At 37.4% G+C, this 20,018-nt stretch overlaps 1 protein-coding gene across 2 annotated transcripts in view; it reads left to right on the top strand.

The window, feature by feature from the left end:
• The window catches only part of LOC120421328 (terminal nucleotidyltransferase 5C), a 158,322-nt gene extending 138,860 nt beyond the window's left edge, over positions 1–19,462 (top strand). For both annotated transcript variants that reach the window (XM_039584495.2, XM_039584496.2), the window contains one exon: positions 12,387–19,462. In XM_039584495.2, the coding sequence (XP_039440429.1) occupies positions 12,387–14,312 (1,926 nt within the window). In that variant the 3' untranslated portion in view covers positions 14,313–19,462. The remainder of the gene's footprint in view (positions 1–12,386) is intronic.
• Positions 19,463–20,018: the final 556 nt, after the last annotated feature.

The raw sequence follows: 20,018 nt of genomic DNA, 5'->3' as shown, positions 1-20,018 counted from the left end.
CCGAATCGATTCCGTGTGGTTGTGTGCATTCTTGCCATCAGCGCTCCCCTATTATTCGCTGGAGAAGTGGATCAATCCACTTCCACGAAACCGCACACACACACGGGACTACCGTCGGCGGCGGCAACTTGCGGGAACTATACCCAGAACACGCTGCACAGAAGAGCCACTAGAGCAAAAGTGGAGTACAACGTCGGTTCCGAAGAAATTGAGCCAGTAAGCAACAACTCGGTAATTGATATAATTAGGCTGCTTCCTGTATTGACGAGGCAGGCCGTGCTATTTACATTTGCCCCAAGTTGGTGCGAAAAAAAAAAACGTAGCAACCCCGTCGCCACAGTTCCTTGGTTTATTTTTAGCCCAAATACGACGCAGTTGGTAACACTTCTTGTTCGCCGTTTTCGTGTGAGCAGCCAGCCTACTGCGTTGAGTCTCCGCTGAAGGTGAAACGTGCGGAACTTCATCTGTGGCGATGCGTTCGAACAGTCTTCGGGTTCTGCTAACCGTAGAATGAATCAAAACTTGTCAAACTATCAGAGGTCACGCCGTAGTGAAAGGGGGCTTCTAATCTTCAAGGACATCGGCGGTGGCGGTTAAATGTCAAATCCAAAGTGGTCATCTGACGACCTTGTCGCAGAGCGCGGTGAATGTTGTTCTACGGGGTAATATCGACTACCATAGGGGAGATTAATGATGCGTGGCCAACTACGACGACTAATGTCAGTCAGTCAGTCATCATGTGATTATAAATATTTGGTGCCGAAAGCGCCGAAACAAAGTGATCTGCGAAGAGGTGTTACCTTCTTCGAGTTTGGACAAATGTCAAAAATAACCACCTTGTCGGTGATGTCAATTGGTCATGTCTCAGACTTCACAGCAAGGTGGTGCAGGTGCAGACTGCGAATTCGCTTGCTGTTTGATTGTTGCGCGCGAGAAGGTTATCGAGAAAATGATAGCTTGTTGGCGATGATTGACAGGACGCTGATCAAAATATGATGAATTATTGCTGGTTTATGTGAAATGAAATTAAATTCTCTTGTTACATTTTTTTTCAAACTCAAATTTTAAATTTCGAAATACTATTCTTCATTCATGTGGAGGTTGTTGAGGCCTTTCTCCAACTTTTTTTCATTAATTTCTCAGTTTGATCCTCATACTTATTTAGTATTTTTGTCCAACAATAACGAATTACAAAGTTGCCAGATCATCAACCGTCGGCGAGGGTGACTAAGGGTAAAAAATGATACATTTTTGTTATTTCTAAATAACAAAAACAATTCAAATTAAATCGAAGATTTTTTACGTTGAAATGTATAGTTTTTTTTATAATGTCCAATAAACAAAATATTATTCATGCTTTTTAGCTATTTTTGATGAAACCCCAAAATGCAAAATATACACATTTTTGCTTATTGGACCTTAACAAAATACTCTAAAAATGTTTCCAAATTGTTAACCAAAATTTTCCTAAAATTTGGCGACGTTAGGCCTCAGATGCCAATCGTATAAAACCCCATTCTCACTCTTTTAAAAGGATAACATTTGGTCAAATGAAACTGGAAGATGCAAAATAGATGCATCTTTCCTAAGTTAAAGTGAAAAAGACATTTCTAACTTTTCCAGTTGGTCAAAAAGTTGGAAATCCTAAATCAATTGTTGAGAATTTATGCATTTTTAAGCCTAAGAATTTTTGAATTCAAAGCTATAAAATTTTCTGAATTTTAGATTTTTTTTAAATTTTAATTTTTTAATACAATTTTTTTTAAAATCAAATCAAATTATTCGCTCTACAGCTTTGCCTTGGCGTTCTCGATTACGAGATTCCTACTCGAAACTAGGTGTCTGAAGGCTTGATTGTTGAGGCAATTGCAAACCTCTTTTTACACCTAAGCATCCATCCACCCCGGGATTTGAACTGACGACCTTTGGATTGTTAGTCCAACTGCCTACCAGCGACTTCACTGAGGAAGGACCCAGGGAGACGACTCCTACACCTGGACTGAGCTAACGACCTAACCTTTTTAGGTTAGTCCGGGGCCAACATTTACTTCCCTGTCCGACGGAAGGCGTGATCAGACAAATCTCGTCTCAAAATTTGCCACCGGGACCTTCTGAGATCAAACCCAGGCCGGCTGTGTGAGAGGCAACCACGCTTACCCCTACACCACGGTCCCGGCCGTGGTTTTGAATTCGATTTTTTTTTAAATTTTGAAATTGTGATGTTTTGATTTCTCCAAACCTAGAAAAAAAAAATTTAGATTTTTCGATATTTCGATTTTTCTAGATTTTTCGATATTTTTTGATCCTTAATTTTTTTATTTTAATTTTTTAAATAATTATTTGTTCTATTTTTGAATCTTAAATATCTAAATTTTGTGATTTTCGAATTTTTGAAGTTTTTTTTCCTAAGTGAAAGTGAAAAAGGCATTTCACACTTCCTAATTGATCTACAATTTGGAAATCCAAATTCAACAGTTAAGAATTTTTGTATTTTTAAGCCCAAGAATTTTTGAAATACTATTGAATTTTCAGAATATTAGATTTTTTTTTAATTTGTATGTTTATTTTTTTGAATTTTCACGCTTTATTTGCTTTTAATTGTCATGTTTATTTTTTTTAAATTTTTATGTTTAATTTTTTAAGTCAAAATTTTTAATTTTTGATATTTTAAATTTTTTAAATCTTAAATTTATAGAGTTTTTAAATTAGCACAGTTTTGAATGATTTTATTTCTATTTATGCTAACTTAAATTTTTTAGACAAGATAAGATTTTTTTTTTTAGAAATGGTAAAATTTTGAATTTTTCAAATCTTGTTTTTTGTATTTTTAAAGTTTTTTTTTAATTTTAGTTTTGTTTTATTCTTGAATTTTAAATATCTAAATTTATGATTTTTAAATATTTGAAGTTTTTTTTCCTAAGTAAAAGTGAAAAAGGCATTTCACACTTTTACAGTTGGTCAAAAAGTTGGAAATCTAAATTCAGCTGTTAAGAATGTTTGTATTTTTGCATATGACTGTTTGAATTGAATCGTACAGAATCTTTTTATGAATTTTTATGTTATTTTTTTATTTATTTTTTTTTAAATAATTGAAATTTTTAATTTATAAATCTTGAATTATTTATATCTTGAAGTTTTGAAATTCAAAATTTTTTTAGTTTTACATTTTTGGAATCATGAAATTTTAAAGTTTTGAATTTGTAATTTTTGTTGCTTTAAATTTTCATTATTTAGAAAAAAAAAATAATTTTAAAATTTAAAAAAATACTTTTTATGTTTAGAAATTGTAAAGTTTGGAATTTTTGAATCTAGAATTTTTATATTTTATATTTTCGTGAATTTTTGTTTTTAATTTTAAATTTTTTTCAATGTTTTTTTTAATTATTATTTGTTTAATTTTTTAATTTCAAATATCAAAAGTTATGATCATTAGATTTTTGAAGTTATTTTTAAAGTTTTATAAAAAATAGCTTTTAAGGTGTTTTTGAAGTCCTCTAGACGGTTTCAAAAACACCAAAAAAGCAAAAAAAAACCTATTGACCTTTTGAAAAACCTTTGATTTCAGCAAAATTTTGTTGATTTTAGATTTTTTTAATATTTTGGATGTTTTGAGTTCAGAATTATGATATTATTTTTTTTTAAATTTAAAGTTTTTGAATTTCTATTGTGTTTAAATTGTATTTTATTAAATTTGGAGCAACATTTGAGAAGGGCCCATAAGTATTTTGACAGCTGGAACAATTTCGCAAATTCCGAGACAACAGGTGACTATTTTACCTGAAGCTTTTTCTTTCAAAAAAATGTTTTTATTAGGTCTTTTACCTGAAGCTTGAGAATTAGCCAGAAGTTCAAACTGTCATAATGTCATAATTTTCTCATGTTGTCCTTGATTTGTGAATTTCAGATTTTTTTATGCTTCGAATTTGTTTTTTTTTATTTTTTTTTGCTTCTGATCTTCAGAATTTTTTTTTTAACTTTAATTAAAATTTGCAATTGCTTTATTAAATCTGAAATTTCCTAGTAATTCGTGTAATTCTAGAATTATTCAGTGATTCTGCAGTTACGCCGTATTTTTTTAATGGTTCTAGAAATTTTATAGTCTAAAGTTATTATAAGAGTGGAAAAAGTGAAAAGTTGGTCAGCCTTCATTCAAGGACCTTGTACCAATCCAAGTAGAAAACTGATCTAATCCCCGTCACAATTTAATTAAAAATTCAATAAACGGCGCCTCTCAAAGTCTCCTGCTGCGCCTCGGTCAACCTACAACATCGGGGACAATGTCAATGTCTTGGCGTGCACCTCCAACCCAACCTGCTTAACGTAGGTGGACTACCTTCACGTGTGCAGGTTTCCCGCTGATTAATGTATTCATATTCGCGTGAGTATAAATCAGTTTTATAGAGCACCACCGGTGGCAACACCGAAGTAGCCCATAAATTGCCTACGGTTAATCCAATCCACCTATAGAACTAGAGACGAATTGGTCCGGCTGGGTTAATTCTGGGTCGAGATTTATGCGGTCGAGACATCGTCTAACGAAAAGCAGAAGTAATTATTTAACCTGCCTTGGGCAATTCCGTCTGCCGGAATCGATTGGAAGACCTCCAACCGACCATGTGGCCAAAGCACGCAACGAAAGAATTCCTTTTGACTCTGACTATCGTGCATTGAGGGATGCCCTTCAAGCGCAGATTCGGAAATGGAAGCCCCTTCAAATTGGTTCACGCACGCAGTACGGACAACCGGAACGGCCTTTGCCGATCTTTTGGGCCGAATCGAAAGCCCTCTGAAGTAATCGTTGATTTGAAACGCAATTTTTCGGAAGTTCCCAAAAGGACGTTTATGTTTCATCATGATTCAGCGTGAAAAAATAAAGTTGGCAGCAGAACAAAATTTGCTGACTGTTTTTTGCAGCCAACTAGGCCAATTGGTATGCGGGCTAAAGGTTGATTTAATTACTTTCCGTTTTGGCGACGGGGTTCCTCAACTAATCGAGTTACTTGTCGGGATAAAAAAAGATCGAAAGAAAATGTGCCACTTTGCTTCTGCTGGTCATTACGGAAATTGAACGTTGAAAGGGTTTAATTGAGACCTTTTCTAGGTTAACGTTAATTAGAGGATGATAAAATTTGACAGCTGAACTGTCTGTGTGCATAAAAACATTGGTGGGTAATTCTCCGCCAACTCACACAGCAGTTGTCCCGACCCCTCTTCGATTTGCGTGAAACTTTGTCCTAAGGGGTAATTTTTGTCCCTGATCACGAATCCGAGGTCCGTTTTTTGATATCTCGTGACGGAGGGGCGGTACGCCCCTTCTATTTTTGAACATGCGAAAAAAGAAATGTTTTTCAATAATTTGCAGCCTGAAACGGTGATGAGATAGAAATTTGGTGTCAAAGGGACTTTTATGTAAAATTAGACGCCCGATTTGATGGCGTACTCAGAATTCCGAAAAAACGTATTTTCATCGAAAAAAAGTTTAAAAAATCCTCCCATTTTCCGTTACTCGACTGTAAAAAAATTTGGAACATGGCATTTTATGGGAAATTTAATGTGCTTTTCGAATCTACATTGACCCAGAAGGGTAATTTTTTCATTTAGAACAAATTTTTTCATTTTAAAATTTCGTGTTTTTTTCTAACTTTGCAGGGTTATTTTTTAGAGTGTAACAATGTTCTACAAAGTTGTAGAGCAGACAATTATAAAAATTTTGATATATAGACATAAGGGGTTTGCTTATAAACATCACGAGTTATCGCGATTTTACGAAAAAAAGTTTTGAAATTTTGTTGAGCATTGTTACACTCTAAAAAATAACCCTGCAAAGTTAGAAAAAAAACACGAAATTTTAAAATGAAAAATTTTGTTTTAAATGAAAAAATGACTCTTCTGGGTCAATGTAGACTCGAAAAGAATATTAAATTTCCCATAAAATGACATGTTCCAAAAAATTTTACAGTCGAGTTACGGAAAATGGGAGAATTTTTGAAACTTTTTTAAGTGTTTTTTTCGATGACAAATACGTTTTTTCGGAATTCTGAGTACGCCATCAAATCGGGCGTCTAATTTTACATAAAAGTCCGTTTGACACCAAATTTCTATCTCATCATCGTTTCAGGCTGCAAATTATTGAAAAACACCTCTTTTTTCGCATGTTCAAAAATGGAAGGGGTCGTACCGCCCCTCCGTCACGAGATATCAAAAAACGGACCTCGGATTCGTGATCAGGGACAAAAGTTACCCCTTAGGACAAAGTTTCACGCAAATCGAAGAGGGGTCGGGGCAACTTTTCCCGATTTCGTGTGAGTTGGTAGAGAATTACCCTGGTCGTAACGCTTGCTAAGAGCGTATTCTAGAACTTACCTTTCCAAAAACCGTCCAACTCCTGGCGAAACTTATTTGGAGATACCTTGGAGATTTTCCCTTATCCGCTTTAAGAAGTAGAGCATCAACACTTCCCGTTTTCCAAATCACTTGGCTTGGTCCTGGTTGAAGAGTAAAGAGTAAAGAGTAAAGAGCACCGATTGGAAGTTGACAATCAAGGCCGTCGGGTTTCCTTCGACCGGGGACACTCCCTCGCCACCATCGTGTGCACACGCTACCCAGCAAGTAGTGTAATTTGAGACCCAGTTTTATTTACGTAACAACAACAACAAGTGGTCCGGGCGTGACATTGGCCGTCATCGATTGTGCAACTTCTCAGGAGCATGACATGACTCGCCACGGGAGGGCGTGGAACCACCGTGGTCAGGTATTTCAAGTTCAACGATTTGCACCAGGACCTGTCACTCGGTGAACACTGGACACGGTAAAAAATCTGAATCTGATCTGATCATAGTTTCGACGTCAAAATGCACAATTTGAACAAATTTTTTTCCCACCGTGCCCCACTCAATCGTGATTGATAGCAGGTGAATTGATTGGAGTCCACTTTTTTTACACGCGTGCAACCTTTATTCAAATTTCTTGTTAACTAGCCGCAGAGAGGGGTTTCGCTTTAATTTGGCGAGCCTTAATCGATCAACAAAAAAAAAACTGGTTCTGGTCGAACTTGAACTCGAACTTGGCGAGCCCGTTGGCGGTGATCACGTGAGGTTTATCTATGACACGCCGTACTACACACGTGTGTCCTTCGGTTATGGATTAGTGCGAGGTGGTGGCGTTAAAAATAAAGCTTGTAGCTGTGCGATAATAATAATCGAGCAAAGGAAATGACGTCCGTTTCATTTTATGGTAACACCTGGTTAAGCGATAAGAAGGGTGGAAAAAGTGGGTCGATGTGACGGCGTGTTATCGTGTTGGTTGTTTCAGTTTTGGAGTACATAGTTGTTTTTTTGCCTACATGATGTTTCTTAAAATAATCATTTTAGTGATGGGTTAATTAATGGGTTAATCATTTAAGTGATGGGTTAAATTGTGCAATAGCCCTTTGCAAATTTTTATATACGACGGTTAAAAACACGATTAAAAACGATATCTGATAATTTTTTTTGCATTTCAATGCAAAAAAAAAATTAATTGACAACACAACATTTATTAGATGGATCAACTTTGGTCCCCTTGGAACAAGCTGTCAAGTAGGACCTTTCTGTCAAAAAGGGCCGCGAAGTTATTTTTTTGAAATTGATTTAATAATCCATTTTAAATCCATTGCGATCGTACAAAGGGCATTGCACTCAGAAAAAAAACTTTATCGTTGTGAACAATAATATCACAAATTTAAGTTTAATTTCAGAACCCAAATCTTCAAGGAGTAAGTTTTTTTTTTGTAATCTTTAAGACGTTTTAAATATTTTTCAAAGTTTATGTCGCTCTTCAAAAGGTCCAAAAAATCAGAGCACGATTTTTTTTTTCAAAAAACTTAAAAAACTTAATCAAATTTTAAGTCTCATAATCTCAAAACAATCAACAAAGCATATTTCTGCGTTGAAAACAATATTTGCCCTGGGCCCTCTAAAAATATTTTTGTGTAAACTTTCAGAAAAAAAATCATCTGAACAAATTTAAATTTTTTGTCAGTATTTAGAAATTTTGGAAACTAATGATTGCAACACAACAGAGCTGGTGCATAATGCATTTAAAAAAACTTTTTTCATCCAAAAGATGAAAACATTTTTATTTTTGGTAACATGCTGAAATGCATGAATCTCGATAAAATTTTCAAAAGGTCTTATCTGCATAGGAAACCCATTGGACATAGGTTGTTTTGAAAATATACTCTCAATCAAAAAAAGGAACAAGATATTTTAACATTTACTAATACCTAACTGGATTTTTGTCGCAATTTTTAGTCATCCTTTGACTACACGGATACCAATCCTGAAAGTAAATCCGGTATTTCTATGTTGTCGAATTTTGAAACATTTAATTGCCGGGACCGTGGTGTAGGGGTAAGCGTGATTGCCTCTCACTCAGTCGGCCTGGGTTCGATCCCAGACGGTCCCGGTGGCATTTTTCGAGACGACATTTGTCTGATCACGCCTTCCGTCGGACGGGAAGTAAATGTTGGCCCCGGACTAACCTAAAAAGGTTAGGTCGTTAGCTCAGTCCAGGTGTAGGAGTCGTCTCCCTGGGTCCTGCCTCGGTGGAGTCGCTGGTAGGCAGTTGGACTAACAATCCAAAGGTCGTCAGTTCGAATCCCGGGGTGGATGGAAGCTAAGGTGTAAAAAGAGGTTTGCAATTGCCTCAACAATCAAGCCTTCGAACACCTAGTTTCGAGTAGGAATCTCGCAATCGAGAACGCCAAGGCAATGCTGTAGAGCGAATAATTTGATTTGATTTGAATTGCTTCCAAAATCTTCAAAATATTTTTGATTTTGGAGACAATATTGTCGATTTTGAAAAAAAAAAAAAATACAGGGAAATCGGATTTTTTTTGACGATTTTGGAAACAATAATTGTATTATTCAATGTTTATAAATTCGACATCATAGAGTTACCGGATTTGCTTACAGGATTTCTATCCGTGTCGTCAAATATGACTAAAAATTGCGACAAAAAAAAACAGATTTGTATTGAATTGAAATCAACATCATTTTTGATTCTGGAAATGTTATATTTGATTTGGTTTCTGGTTTTGTCAGTCTTGCCTTCCTTTAAATTGTTGCTTCAAAATCACATCAAACGATTAAACTTGATTGATTCCAGTCACAACGTTCTAGCAGGATTCTTGCAGAGTTCTTACCGAGCTAGATATTCTTACAGCATTCTAGCAGAAATGTTCCACCGTTCTGGCAGGATTCGGGCAGTTACGTTAAAGTTAAGTTACGTGAAATTAACTTATGAAATCTGGAAGAAAACATTTATTAATGGCTTTATTATTTACGAACATTCATTAATGTTATTCCTGGATTCATGAATTTAACTATTCATGATTTAATGAATGTTTTTCATGAAGGAATGACTAAACTTCATGAATTCATGAAAAATATTCATGAAATCATGAATAAACAAACATGTCTTGTTTGGTTGACTCATTATGTGCATTGTCCCAAAATTTGGTTGTAGTTGGTTGCCGGATTCCCGAGTAATAATCATAATTATGTACAGTAGTTGGGCATTTACATATGACAAAACGTCCTCAGATTAAATTCCATTTGGCCAATTGTTGCACCTGCCGGATGTGACAAGATTGTACAATTAGATCGCAATTACTTTCTTATGAAGAGTTGTCGGTTTTGTCGAATTATTAAGGAATGAAATCGACTTTTGGGGATTCATGGAGGTCCATGGAGCATTCTAGCTCAATCTAGCCCAAAACGTACATGCGATACGATGGCACGTTTACAACGATGTGAATCAACAATTATTTTATGAAATACTTTTTTTCATGTTTTGTACCGAAATTGAACTTAAATTTGATCAAATATTCTAATAACTAATAACTGGTTGCGGCTTTGATTGTATCGATCCGTTTAAGGGGTTACACACATGTAGATCAATAAAAAAGTCAGAGGTTGGTGTGAGCACACACTTAATTTTGTTTAAAATCTGTTTTCAGGGCATTAAAATATACATTTTCATCTATTATTAAAACAAATTTGAAGACATTTGGTTGCATCATTACCGAGATATAGCAATTTGATGTTTGCAGTTTCAAAAAACGGGTGCCACGATATCTTAACACTGCCTTGACCAAATCGGCTCAAAATTTTAGTGAAGACTCGTTAAGCTGGTCCTGTGTGCATGACGAAAGCCGATTTTGAAAAACTTAATTTAAAGAAAAGATAAAAATATTTGTATGTTTTTCATATAAAAAATCGTCAGTTTTTGATTTTTGTATTTTTCAAAAAATCGTAATTTCAAAATCGAGCTGCGTCATGCACAGATATATATGTCTTGGGAGTCTTCATCCCAAATTTCAGCCAATTTGGTCCATCCCATCTCGAGATATCGTGACACCCGTAAATCATCTCGGTGTTTAGAGAAAACATTCACAAAGTTTGATAATTCGCTTTGCGCATGGCAAAGTTGTGAACTTGAATCGTCTCTTACTCAGTTCAGTCACGAAATATCTTCATGTAACTTTCAGGAGTGATTGAAAATCATCTTTTCAGTGAATTTAGTGAATTTTCTGTAATATGAAATTTTGAAATTGTCTACATGTATGTAACCCCTTAAGGGAAATTTAATGTACTTTTTGAATCTACATTGACCCAGCAGGGTCATTTTTTTCATTTAGAACAAAATTTTTCATTTAGAACAAAATTTTTCATTTTAAAATTTCGTTTTTTTTTAACTTTGCAGGGTTATTTTTTTAGAGCGTAACAATGTTCCACAAAGTTGTAGAGCAGACAATTACAATTTTTTTTATATAAACATGAGGGGTTTGCTTGTAACCATCACAAGTTATCGCGATTTTACGAAAAAAAAAAGTTTTTAAAAAGTTACTTTTTGCGTTTCTCTTTGTTTCGTCGTCCGTGTCTGTCGCGGGTGACCATGAATGGCCATGATCAACGACGACCAACGTTTTCAAAACTTATTTTTCGTAAAATCGCGATAACTCGTGATGTTTTTAAGCAAACCCCTTATGTTTGTATATCAAAATTTTTGTAATTACCCAGCAAAGTTAGAAAAAACACGAAATTTAAAAATGAAAAAAATTGTTCTAAATGAAAAAATGACCCTGCTAGGTCAATGTAGATTCGAAAAGTACATTAAATTTCCCTTAAAGGACATGTTCTAATTTTTTAAAGTTGAGTAATGGAAATGGCAGAATTTTTAAAACTTTTTGAGTGTTTTTTTTTTTTTCGATGAAAAATACGTTTTTTCGGAATTCTGTGTACGCCATCAAATCGGGCGTACAATTTTAGATAAAAGTGTCTTTGACACCAATTTTCTATGTCATCACCGTTTCAGGCTGCAAATTATTGAAAAACACGTCTTTTTTTGCATGTTCAAAAATGAAAGGGGTCGTACTGCCCCTCCGTCACGAGATATCAAAAAAACGGACCTCGGAGAAAAGTTACCCCTTAGGACAAAGTTTCACGCAAATCGAAGAGGGGTCGGGGCAACTTTTCCCGATTTTGTGTGAGTTCGTAGAGAATTACCCATATACCGAGTTCAAGCCTAAATCGACTCGAGGCTCCTATTCAAACATATGAGAATTTCTCCTATATTACGATCTGCTAGAATTTTTAATTCAGAAATTCGTTATTTTAGACGATATACTAGTTATAAGTTAGTAATTGTAATTGATTGTTTATTTGTGACGAGAGCCTGTTAGTTTACAACTTTTTATCAGGTTAAGGAGGTAACTTTAAGATAGAAAACGGAGATAAATAAACCAACCAAATGGTTCCAAATAAAGCTAAAAATCCAAGTTAGATGCGGAAGGCTTAAACTAGTTGTTTAACACAGCTTTTAAACGAAAATAGGGTTGTTTTTGTCTTTGCCTCGATCGGCAATCCGTTCCAGCAAGTGGCTCCGTACACCAGTACACTTTTCCCCCTGGAAGTAGTGTGTCTGGGGATGATGAAACAGCGCGCTCGTTCCAGTTGTCCTCGCTGCACGTGCTGCTGGATGTACTCGGGAAGGCTGCCGTGGTAGTTAGTTTGAGTTAATATCGATTCCAAGATGATAAAATTTCAAATTCATTCCATGCTTTCAACGTCCTATCACCATTGCGTCATAGCAACAGTGAACGCGCAAAAAAAAAGATTTCCGCAAATCTAAATAAGTTTGCGACGCGAACCGCGACCGACCTTGGCGGGTATTAATAACACAAAACATAAATACAAGAGCGCACAAAAAAAAAAAAAAAAAAAACAGAAACCGCAAAACCACAACCGCTCTCGCAAGGTGGGCGTGTTTCATCTTCTCATTTTTCTTGCGAGTTGGTTAAACAACTTTTCTCACGTCTTTTTCTTTTCTTCTCTTTTTTCCAGTGCGGAACTTTGAAAGTTCCTGACTCGTACAACGCGAGGATCATGGACGGCTATCATGTGCAAAGTCAGCAGCAGCAGCAGCAGCAGCAGGACTCCAGCTACCAGCATCAACACAATGGCTCCTACCAGCAACAACCGCAGCAGCAGCAGCATCACTTGCAGCCACATCAACAATACCACAGCAACAAGCAGCAGTTTCATCACCAACACAAGCAGCAGCAGCACCACCACAACAGCAAAGTGACGTACACGACGCATAGCTACGCTCAATCGGATGCCGGGTTTGTGTCGCCGCCGCCGTCGCCACGCTCGAACAGCTCGCTAGCGAGTTGCTCATCGTCGTCGTATTCTTCGGGGTCTTCGTCGTCTTCGTCGGCCGTTTCGTCGGCGGCTTCGACCTCTTCGGGGCTTTCGTCGGCCGGGTCGGAAAATGGATCTTCGTACGAGAACTTGGACAATTCGGCGCAGCGGTTGGCGGTGCTGTCGTTCGAGCAGGTCCGCAAGCTGGACGAGGTGATGAACGAGCCGGTGGCGATCCACGGGAGGGGAAACTTCCCGACGCTGGAGGTTCGGTTGAGGGATTTGGTTAACATTGTGCGGGAGAAGCTGGAGGCGGACATTGGGTCGGGCGGGGCCGGGATGATCGTGAAGGACATCCGGTTGAATGGAGGGGCTGCTAGTCACGTGCTGGCGTCGGAGGCGCAGCCGTACAATGATTTGGATTTGATTTTTGCGGTGGAGTTCAGCTCGAACCGTCACTTTGACCGGGTCAAGTCGGCGGTGTTGTCGTCGCTGTTGGATCTGCTGCCGGAGGGTGTGGTGAGGCGGCGGATAACGCAGTGCTCGCTGAAGGAGGCGTACGTTGGCAAGATGGTGAAGGTGAACAACAATAATGATGGTGATCGCTGGAGTCTGATCTCGCTGGGTAATTCGCCGGGGCACAAGAACGTCGAGCTGAAGTTTGTCGACACGATGCGTCGGCAGTTTGAGTTCAGCGTGGACTCGTTCCAGATCATGCTCGACTCGCTGCTGCTGTTCTGGGACTGCACCGAGAAGCCGATGATTACGGAGAATTTTTACCCGACCGTTGTGGGTGAGTCGGTTTACGGGGATTTCCAGGAAGCGCTGTACCATCTGCAGAAGAAACTGATCTCGACGCGGCAACCGGAGGAGATCCGTGGCGGTGGACTGCTCAAGTATTGCAACTTGATGGTGAGGAACTACGCCCCGGTCGACCAGCAGCGGATAAAAACCCTGGAGCGTTACATGTGCTCGCGGTTCTTCATCGACTTCCCGGACATTGAGCAGCAGCGGATCAAGCTCGAGAGCTACCTGAGGAACCACTTCTGGGGCGAGGTCGAGGAACATCTGCAGTACCAGTACCTGATGCATTTATACGATGTCGTCGAGCAGAGTACGGTCTGTCTGATGGGCCACGAGCGCCGCCAGACGCTGATGCTGATCGAAACGCTCGCCATGCAGGTCCTGTACCGTGAACAGCAACAGAACGGCGCCGCCACGATCATCACGACCACGAGCGCGATGCCCCACCACCACCAGCAGCACCAGCATCATCAGCAGCAGCAGCACACCACCACCACTCTGCACCAACTCCAGCCGCTCCAAACTCAGCTCTCCCAGCTCAGCTTACAACCTCAGCCACACTCACCAGTGCAGCAGACCGTAATCCACCACCACCACCACGCTCAGCAAGCCTCACCCCAGACGCAAACCCTGCAGCTGCAACACCCCCACCCACACCCTCACCCCCAGCAACATCCCCAGCAGCATCCCCAACAACCCCAGCAAACCCACATCTCCCTGGCACCGCAACCGGCCGGCCTGTTGTACGCGAACGGAATCTACTACGCGCCGATCGTCCCAACCACGCTCTGCACCTGCAACACGACGTGGCTCACGACGTGATCAGCTGACGGCATCAACACCAACGCCGCCACCACCACCCTGCTAGTTGGATCGATCGACGACCAAGCTGCCGCCGCGGAAGAAGCAAACAGTCGTTTTACAAACATTTTAGTGTCGAATAGATGAGATCGCTAGGACAAGTCTCCTTCCTTCTGCCTTCCCCTCTGCCACCACCCTCGGTACCTGTTGTGAGATGTGTGTCGCCGGAAGGTAACCCCCCAATCAAAAAGTACAATCTGCACAGCGAAATTTAGGACCCCCCGCCCTCTCTCTTGCCAAAGAATCTTTATGAGTTCGAAAAATTTCAACCCAGCAACAGCGAGGTGGCGTTTACGTTTGATTTAATTCCCAGTGTGACCCCCTCCCCCACCCTTCTCTTTGATCCGCAGTCACTTAAGGAGGTATTGGACTACGACAAATAAACTCGCACTTTGTACCAGTTTGACAGCTTGCCTGCTTTGTTTGTTTGCAGAAACGTCAGCAGAATTGTCAAACACGAAAAAGTGCGAGTTTTTTTTTGTCATAGTCTAAAACCTCCTTAGGTTGAGCTAGCAACCACACGTGTAAATAGTGTACAAACAACTAAAGCAACACACTTAAATCTGTTGTAGATAGAACATTCACGCGCCGATGTGTTTTTATCAGTGTCTGTGTGTCTGTGAAACAAGAAATTCAAACGAGATATTTTGTGATAACACGCACCAAGAGTTACTGCTGCGTGTGTGTGCGTGAGAGAGTGAGGAAGAAAACGGGGCATCAAAGCAATTTTTAACTAGGTGTTCATACAACATAAAAAACGAGCAAAGTTTTAGACGAATAACAAAGCAAGACTTGACATTTTTGCCCCTCCCCTCATTTTTCCTTGTGGACGCCATTGTTGCTGGGTTTTTCGGTGAGAAAAGAAAATATTTTTTTTGATATCGTAGCAGGCCGTAGTGTGATGAGATTTGAAATTTTGAGATCGGAGCAAAACTTGAGAGCTTCATCGAAGTTTTTTTTTAAACTGATAATTCTGTGTTTGAAACCCTGAAGAAGACAACTTGGTCTGTCGAAACGTCAATATTCGCAATAATTTTTGTAAGGTCCACAATTTTTGACCAAAAGTTATAAGATTTTGTTTTAATCTGTGAATGATTTATATCTTTTAACACCAAATTTAACACCCAAACCAAATAAAGATGATTTTTATGTTTTTGAATTAATACTTGGAGAATAATTCCTGTGTGATTTTTTTTGTTAAAAATCAATTAAAAAAAAGCTTTTTAGGCTCATATAGCAAATTTAGAAAAAGGAATGCTTTCAATTTGAACATTTTAATTATTAATTTGAGTCAAAGATTTTTTTTGAAAATTTATGTTCATTTTACAAAATCATCAATAGTACTTTTAATAATAGAAGTTTTTGAGAACTTATTACGTATTTGTACAAAAAAAATGATTTAAAAATTAAAGCAAAGCTTTGCATTCTCTGCCAAATGTTAAAAGTAGAACATGTTCAACACAAAACTGTATTTTATGAAAATTTATATGATTTGTGCTTAAATCAGAACATTTTTTGTCATTAAAAAGTCATTAATTAATTCAATGAAAATTGCACAAAGATCATAAAATTTTGTGAAATTTGTATTTTTAAATAAAATTTTGAATGTATTTTTTTATTTTAAAAAATTCTTTTTTTTGAGATTTGATTTGTGAGAATTTATACAAAATTTGCCTCTAATTTAATGAAATGCAAAGAAACCTCTTTTTACGCGGTGGCGTTACGATTTTTGTTACGTAGATTTTTCTTAAACCATACAATATTTTTGCAAGCTTCGAAGAGCGTTTTTCAGATCTGAACAAAATCTACAAATTGTTTTTAAAAGATTGCAAAAATGTTGAATCGTCCCAGAGAATTGTACAAATTAGAAAAAAACGTAACGCATCGCTTCAAAACAAGTTCCACTGTAAAATAACATCTTTAGCATTATTTGGTTTTTAGAATTTATACTTAAAAATTTTAAGATTTTTATAAATAAAATATTTAAGTTTTTGAAAAGTATTAATACAGAGAAACCTCTTTTTACAGCGTTACGCGTTTTGTTGCGTCGATTTCTCTCTCGACCATACAACATTTTTGCAATTTTTTAAAAGCAAATTGTAGGTTTTGTTCAGATCTACAAAACGTTTTTTGAAGCTTGCAAAAATATTGTATGGTTTAGGAGAAATCGACGAAACAAAAAGCGTTCTCTGTATAAAAAAAAAATAAACATGAAATTCAGGTGAATTTAGCAGTATGCTGCTAAAAAACTTATTAATTTACTGAAAAACTAATATTTGAAAGTTGGCCCTTGTTCGACACCCGCCCTGGAAACTGTCAAAATTGTGTCTAGTTACAATTTTTTTACGCAAGCCTGCTTTGACCTATAATAATTATGTTTTTTTCTTGTCTGTATTGTAAACGAAAGTTTTAAAAAGTAATTTATTTTGATCCTAGCACCATTCAATTCGAATTAAAAACAAGCAAAGACACTGAAAATCAGTAATACTAGCAGCACGGTCGTCGTTTGATCGTTTGCCTCATCGACCAATCAAGCAGAATGTTTTAACGGTGGCGCAAACTGAGAAAAAAAATAATTAAACAAGTTTCCTTCTTCCTCTGCAGAGTATTTAGGCGGTTCTGAACAGATATCTGCCCACGTTTTCACCAATTAAGGTGGGCAGAGCATGAGAATTATTAGAAGAGAGTGTGAAAATGTTGAATTAAAATGGCTGTGTTAGTCTCCCCCTTCCCTCTCCTCTCACCGTTTCTCCCCTACCCTTGAGTTGTTTGAGAGAACACGAAAAGTTGTCTAAATTTTACTTTAGTCACGTAGAAGATTTCCCCTTTCCTGGTTTCACACCTTCGTTTTGTAAATGAAACAAAAAAACAAAAAGTCTAAAGCATGTATTAGCAGACAAAATAAAACGTGTAAACTAAATAAAAATAAAAGAAAAAGAGTTTAAGAAGACTGTCCAATCTGTTCGGAAACTGAATGCCGTCTTGTTTAGGAAGAAATACAAACAAATAAAGAAATGATTAAAAAACTGAGACGAAGAGTTAAACACTGTAAAAAACTTTATCCGGCAGCACTGCTGCAGCCGTCTGGCAACGCTGGTGTGCCGCGCTTGCCAGAACAGTGACCAGTTACTGAGAGAGAGACACACACACACCCCCCCACACACACATACACTTAAGCTGTTGTTGGCACAGAAAGTAAACAAACAAAAAAAACAAGTTAAAACTATTCACTGATAGCTGGTAAGGGCCGAAGGATCGAACTTAAGCTAATCTAAAAGTGAGAGATGGAGACGAGTTGAGAGAGAGAGAGAGTGAGTGTGATTGCGCAGGGAGAATCCTTCAAAGGGAGAGGAGAAGCATCGACGGAAACGGAACTCAAGAAGCGAAAGCAAAAAATATGGAAAGGAAGAAGAGAGTTTTAAATTATGTCTAGTAAAGTGAGAAAAAGAAGAAGAAGCTGATGAAAACAAGAGGAGAAAACTAAGAAATAGATGCATATTAGCATGTAGATGATTACATTCTCTGTGATTAGAAAATACGAAAACGAAATAAAAACCGAAAAATGTGAAAATCCTACTATAAAAATCATTTTTTTGATTTATTGTAACTATAATTTAATAAAGTTCAATTCATTCTAGTTGCGGAAGAAGTGAAAAGCGTTGATTTAATAAAATAAATGAAAATATATGAACGACATGATTATGCAACATAAAACACACACACACATGATTTACTATAGTTTTAAAATGAACATTTAAATAAGTTATGATCCACATGCTGATTAATAGATTTTAATCATTTAAACATACAAGCTTCTTACCGATATGAAACTGTTGAAAACTAAACCTGTAGAGGAGGAAAACACTCAAAAAAAGTTTTAAATGCTAGTTGGTTTGTGTCTAGAATAAAGAAAAGCCAAGAAAAAAATAGCAGTTTTGTTTTTTACTTTTGTATTTCGAACGCTCTCTGACTTTTCAAAACTTCCCCCGTCGAACCTTCGACAAGCAAAATTCCTAACCAAAAAAGAAAAACTCTTCGAAACGTCCCCCAAAACGACCCCGAGCCGAAGCCGATCCTCGAACCCTTGTTTTGAACTTGGTCGATAAGATTTGACAGCCAGACGTCACACACCGTCGGTCGCAGCCTCTCTCTCTGCCTTCTTTTAGATCGAATTCACAAGAACTCCAAGAGACGAGAGGATTCTCCCCAACCCCCCCATTTTGTTTTGGTTCAAGCTCAACCCAATACTGACTCACTGGCCCCTTAATTCGACCCCATGGTTGGGCACGACTGCGACGCCACCGCCATCTTGTGTGACTGTCAGCCGCCATTTTGTTTTTTCGTTAATTTCGATTCGTTCCCTTCAATGACAGCGTTCGCGGAAGATTTCAACGATCATTGCACACACAAACCAACAAAACAGTTTTGCATTCCTAATGACTTAAGATTTTGTACGAAAGAGAGAGAGAGAGAGAGAGAGAGAGAGAGAAAACCATCAAAAAACAAAACGAAACCAATCAATTTGTCGTTCAAAGCTATCTATTTAATTGCAATGAGAAGAAAATCACACAACAAGCATAACCTGTAATCGATATACAAAACATACGAAGAAAGAAAGAATAAAACAAACGAAACTTTTACTACATTCAACCCTATGACTGTCAAATATAAATTATAAAGGAAACACACAAAAAGAAAACCAACAAAAAAAAAGCAACTTAAAGAAATGAATGTCGATAAAGCAAATTTCTGTGTTATACAAACAAACAAAAAAAACAAGAATTATATTACCGGAAGCGTCCTCAATCAGCAGATTCATTATCTATTACACACACACACACTTACAAACAGATAACGTGACAAAAGAAGCAACAGGTTTTATCGGTACCATTAAAAGATAATCCATAGCTTGAAGTGAGCAACATTACAGAAAAAAAAGTATGAACATAAGTAAATAAACAAAACAAAAGAAAAACATACACCGTGTATTACTCTCTAAACTACCGTGTATATCAGTGAGTTGGATCAAAAAAACCCAAGGAAAAGAGAAGAGAAATCAAACAAAAAATAAATAAATCTTATACACAATTAAAAAGAAAAAACAAAAAAAATATATCGAGGGACACATCTTTTGACAGATCTGTCGGGCGAGTTGTTGGCTGTTGTGTTGTGGCGTTGCGGCGCGAGAGGACGGAATTTTGTTTGTTGAGTTTGTGAAAGTTTTGCGAAGACTGTTAACAGAGAAAGAGGAAGAAGCAGGATAAGGCAACACAGCACACACAATACGAGAGAAAGAGAGAAATAGAGAGAGAGAATCACCTAAAATTACCACTGAAATATGATGGGAATCAAAAGATGTGTTCGTATGCAAAAAAAATGTAAGTTTATGAAAAAAATATGAATGAAAGAATGTGTCATGTAATGAGTAACTTAATTTACGATATGTGAAATAAAGTGAATAATAAAGATTTTTTGCTGAATGATTACAAATAAAAATCATAAAATCAAACGCTGGTGGTTTTGTCGCAAATTTGTCTGTTCCGAAAGTCCCTGCTTGATAACCGTTTCGCTCTATGATATTTAATGATTTCAAAGTAAAATCTTGAAGTTGTGCAGTAGCTCTTTGCAAAATCGGCCTCTTTTGTTGTTTTTTTTCCTTATGATCAA

The sequence above is a fragment of the Culex pipiens genome, chromosome 3, assembly GCF_016801865.2.
Source record: "Culex pipiens pallens isolate TS chromosome 3, TS_CPP_V2, whole genome shotgun sequence".
In the NCBI taxonomy this organism is placed as follows: domain Eukaryota; kingdom Metazoa; phylum Arthropoda; class Insecta; order Diptera; family Culicidae; genus Culex; species Culex pipiens.
This window is presented reverse-complemented; position numbering and strand designations above follow the sequence as displayed.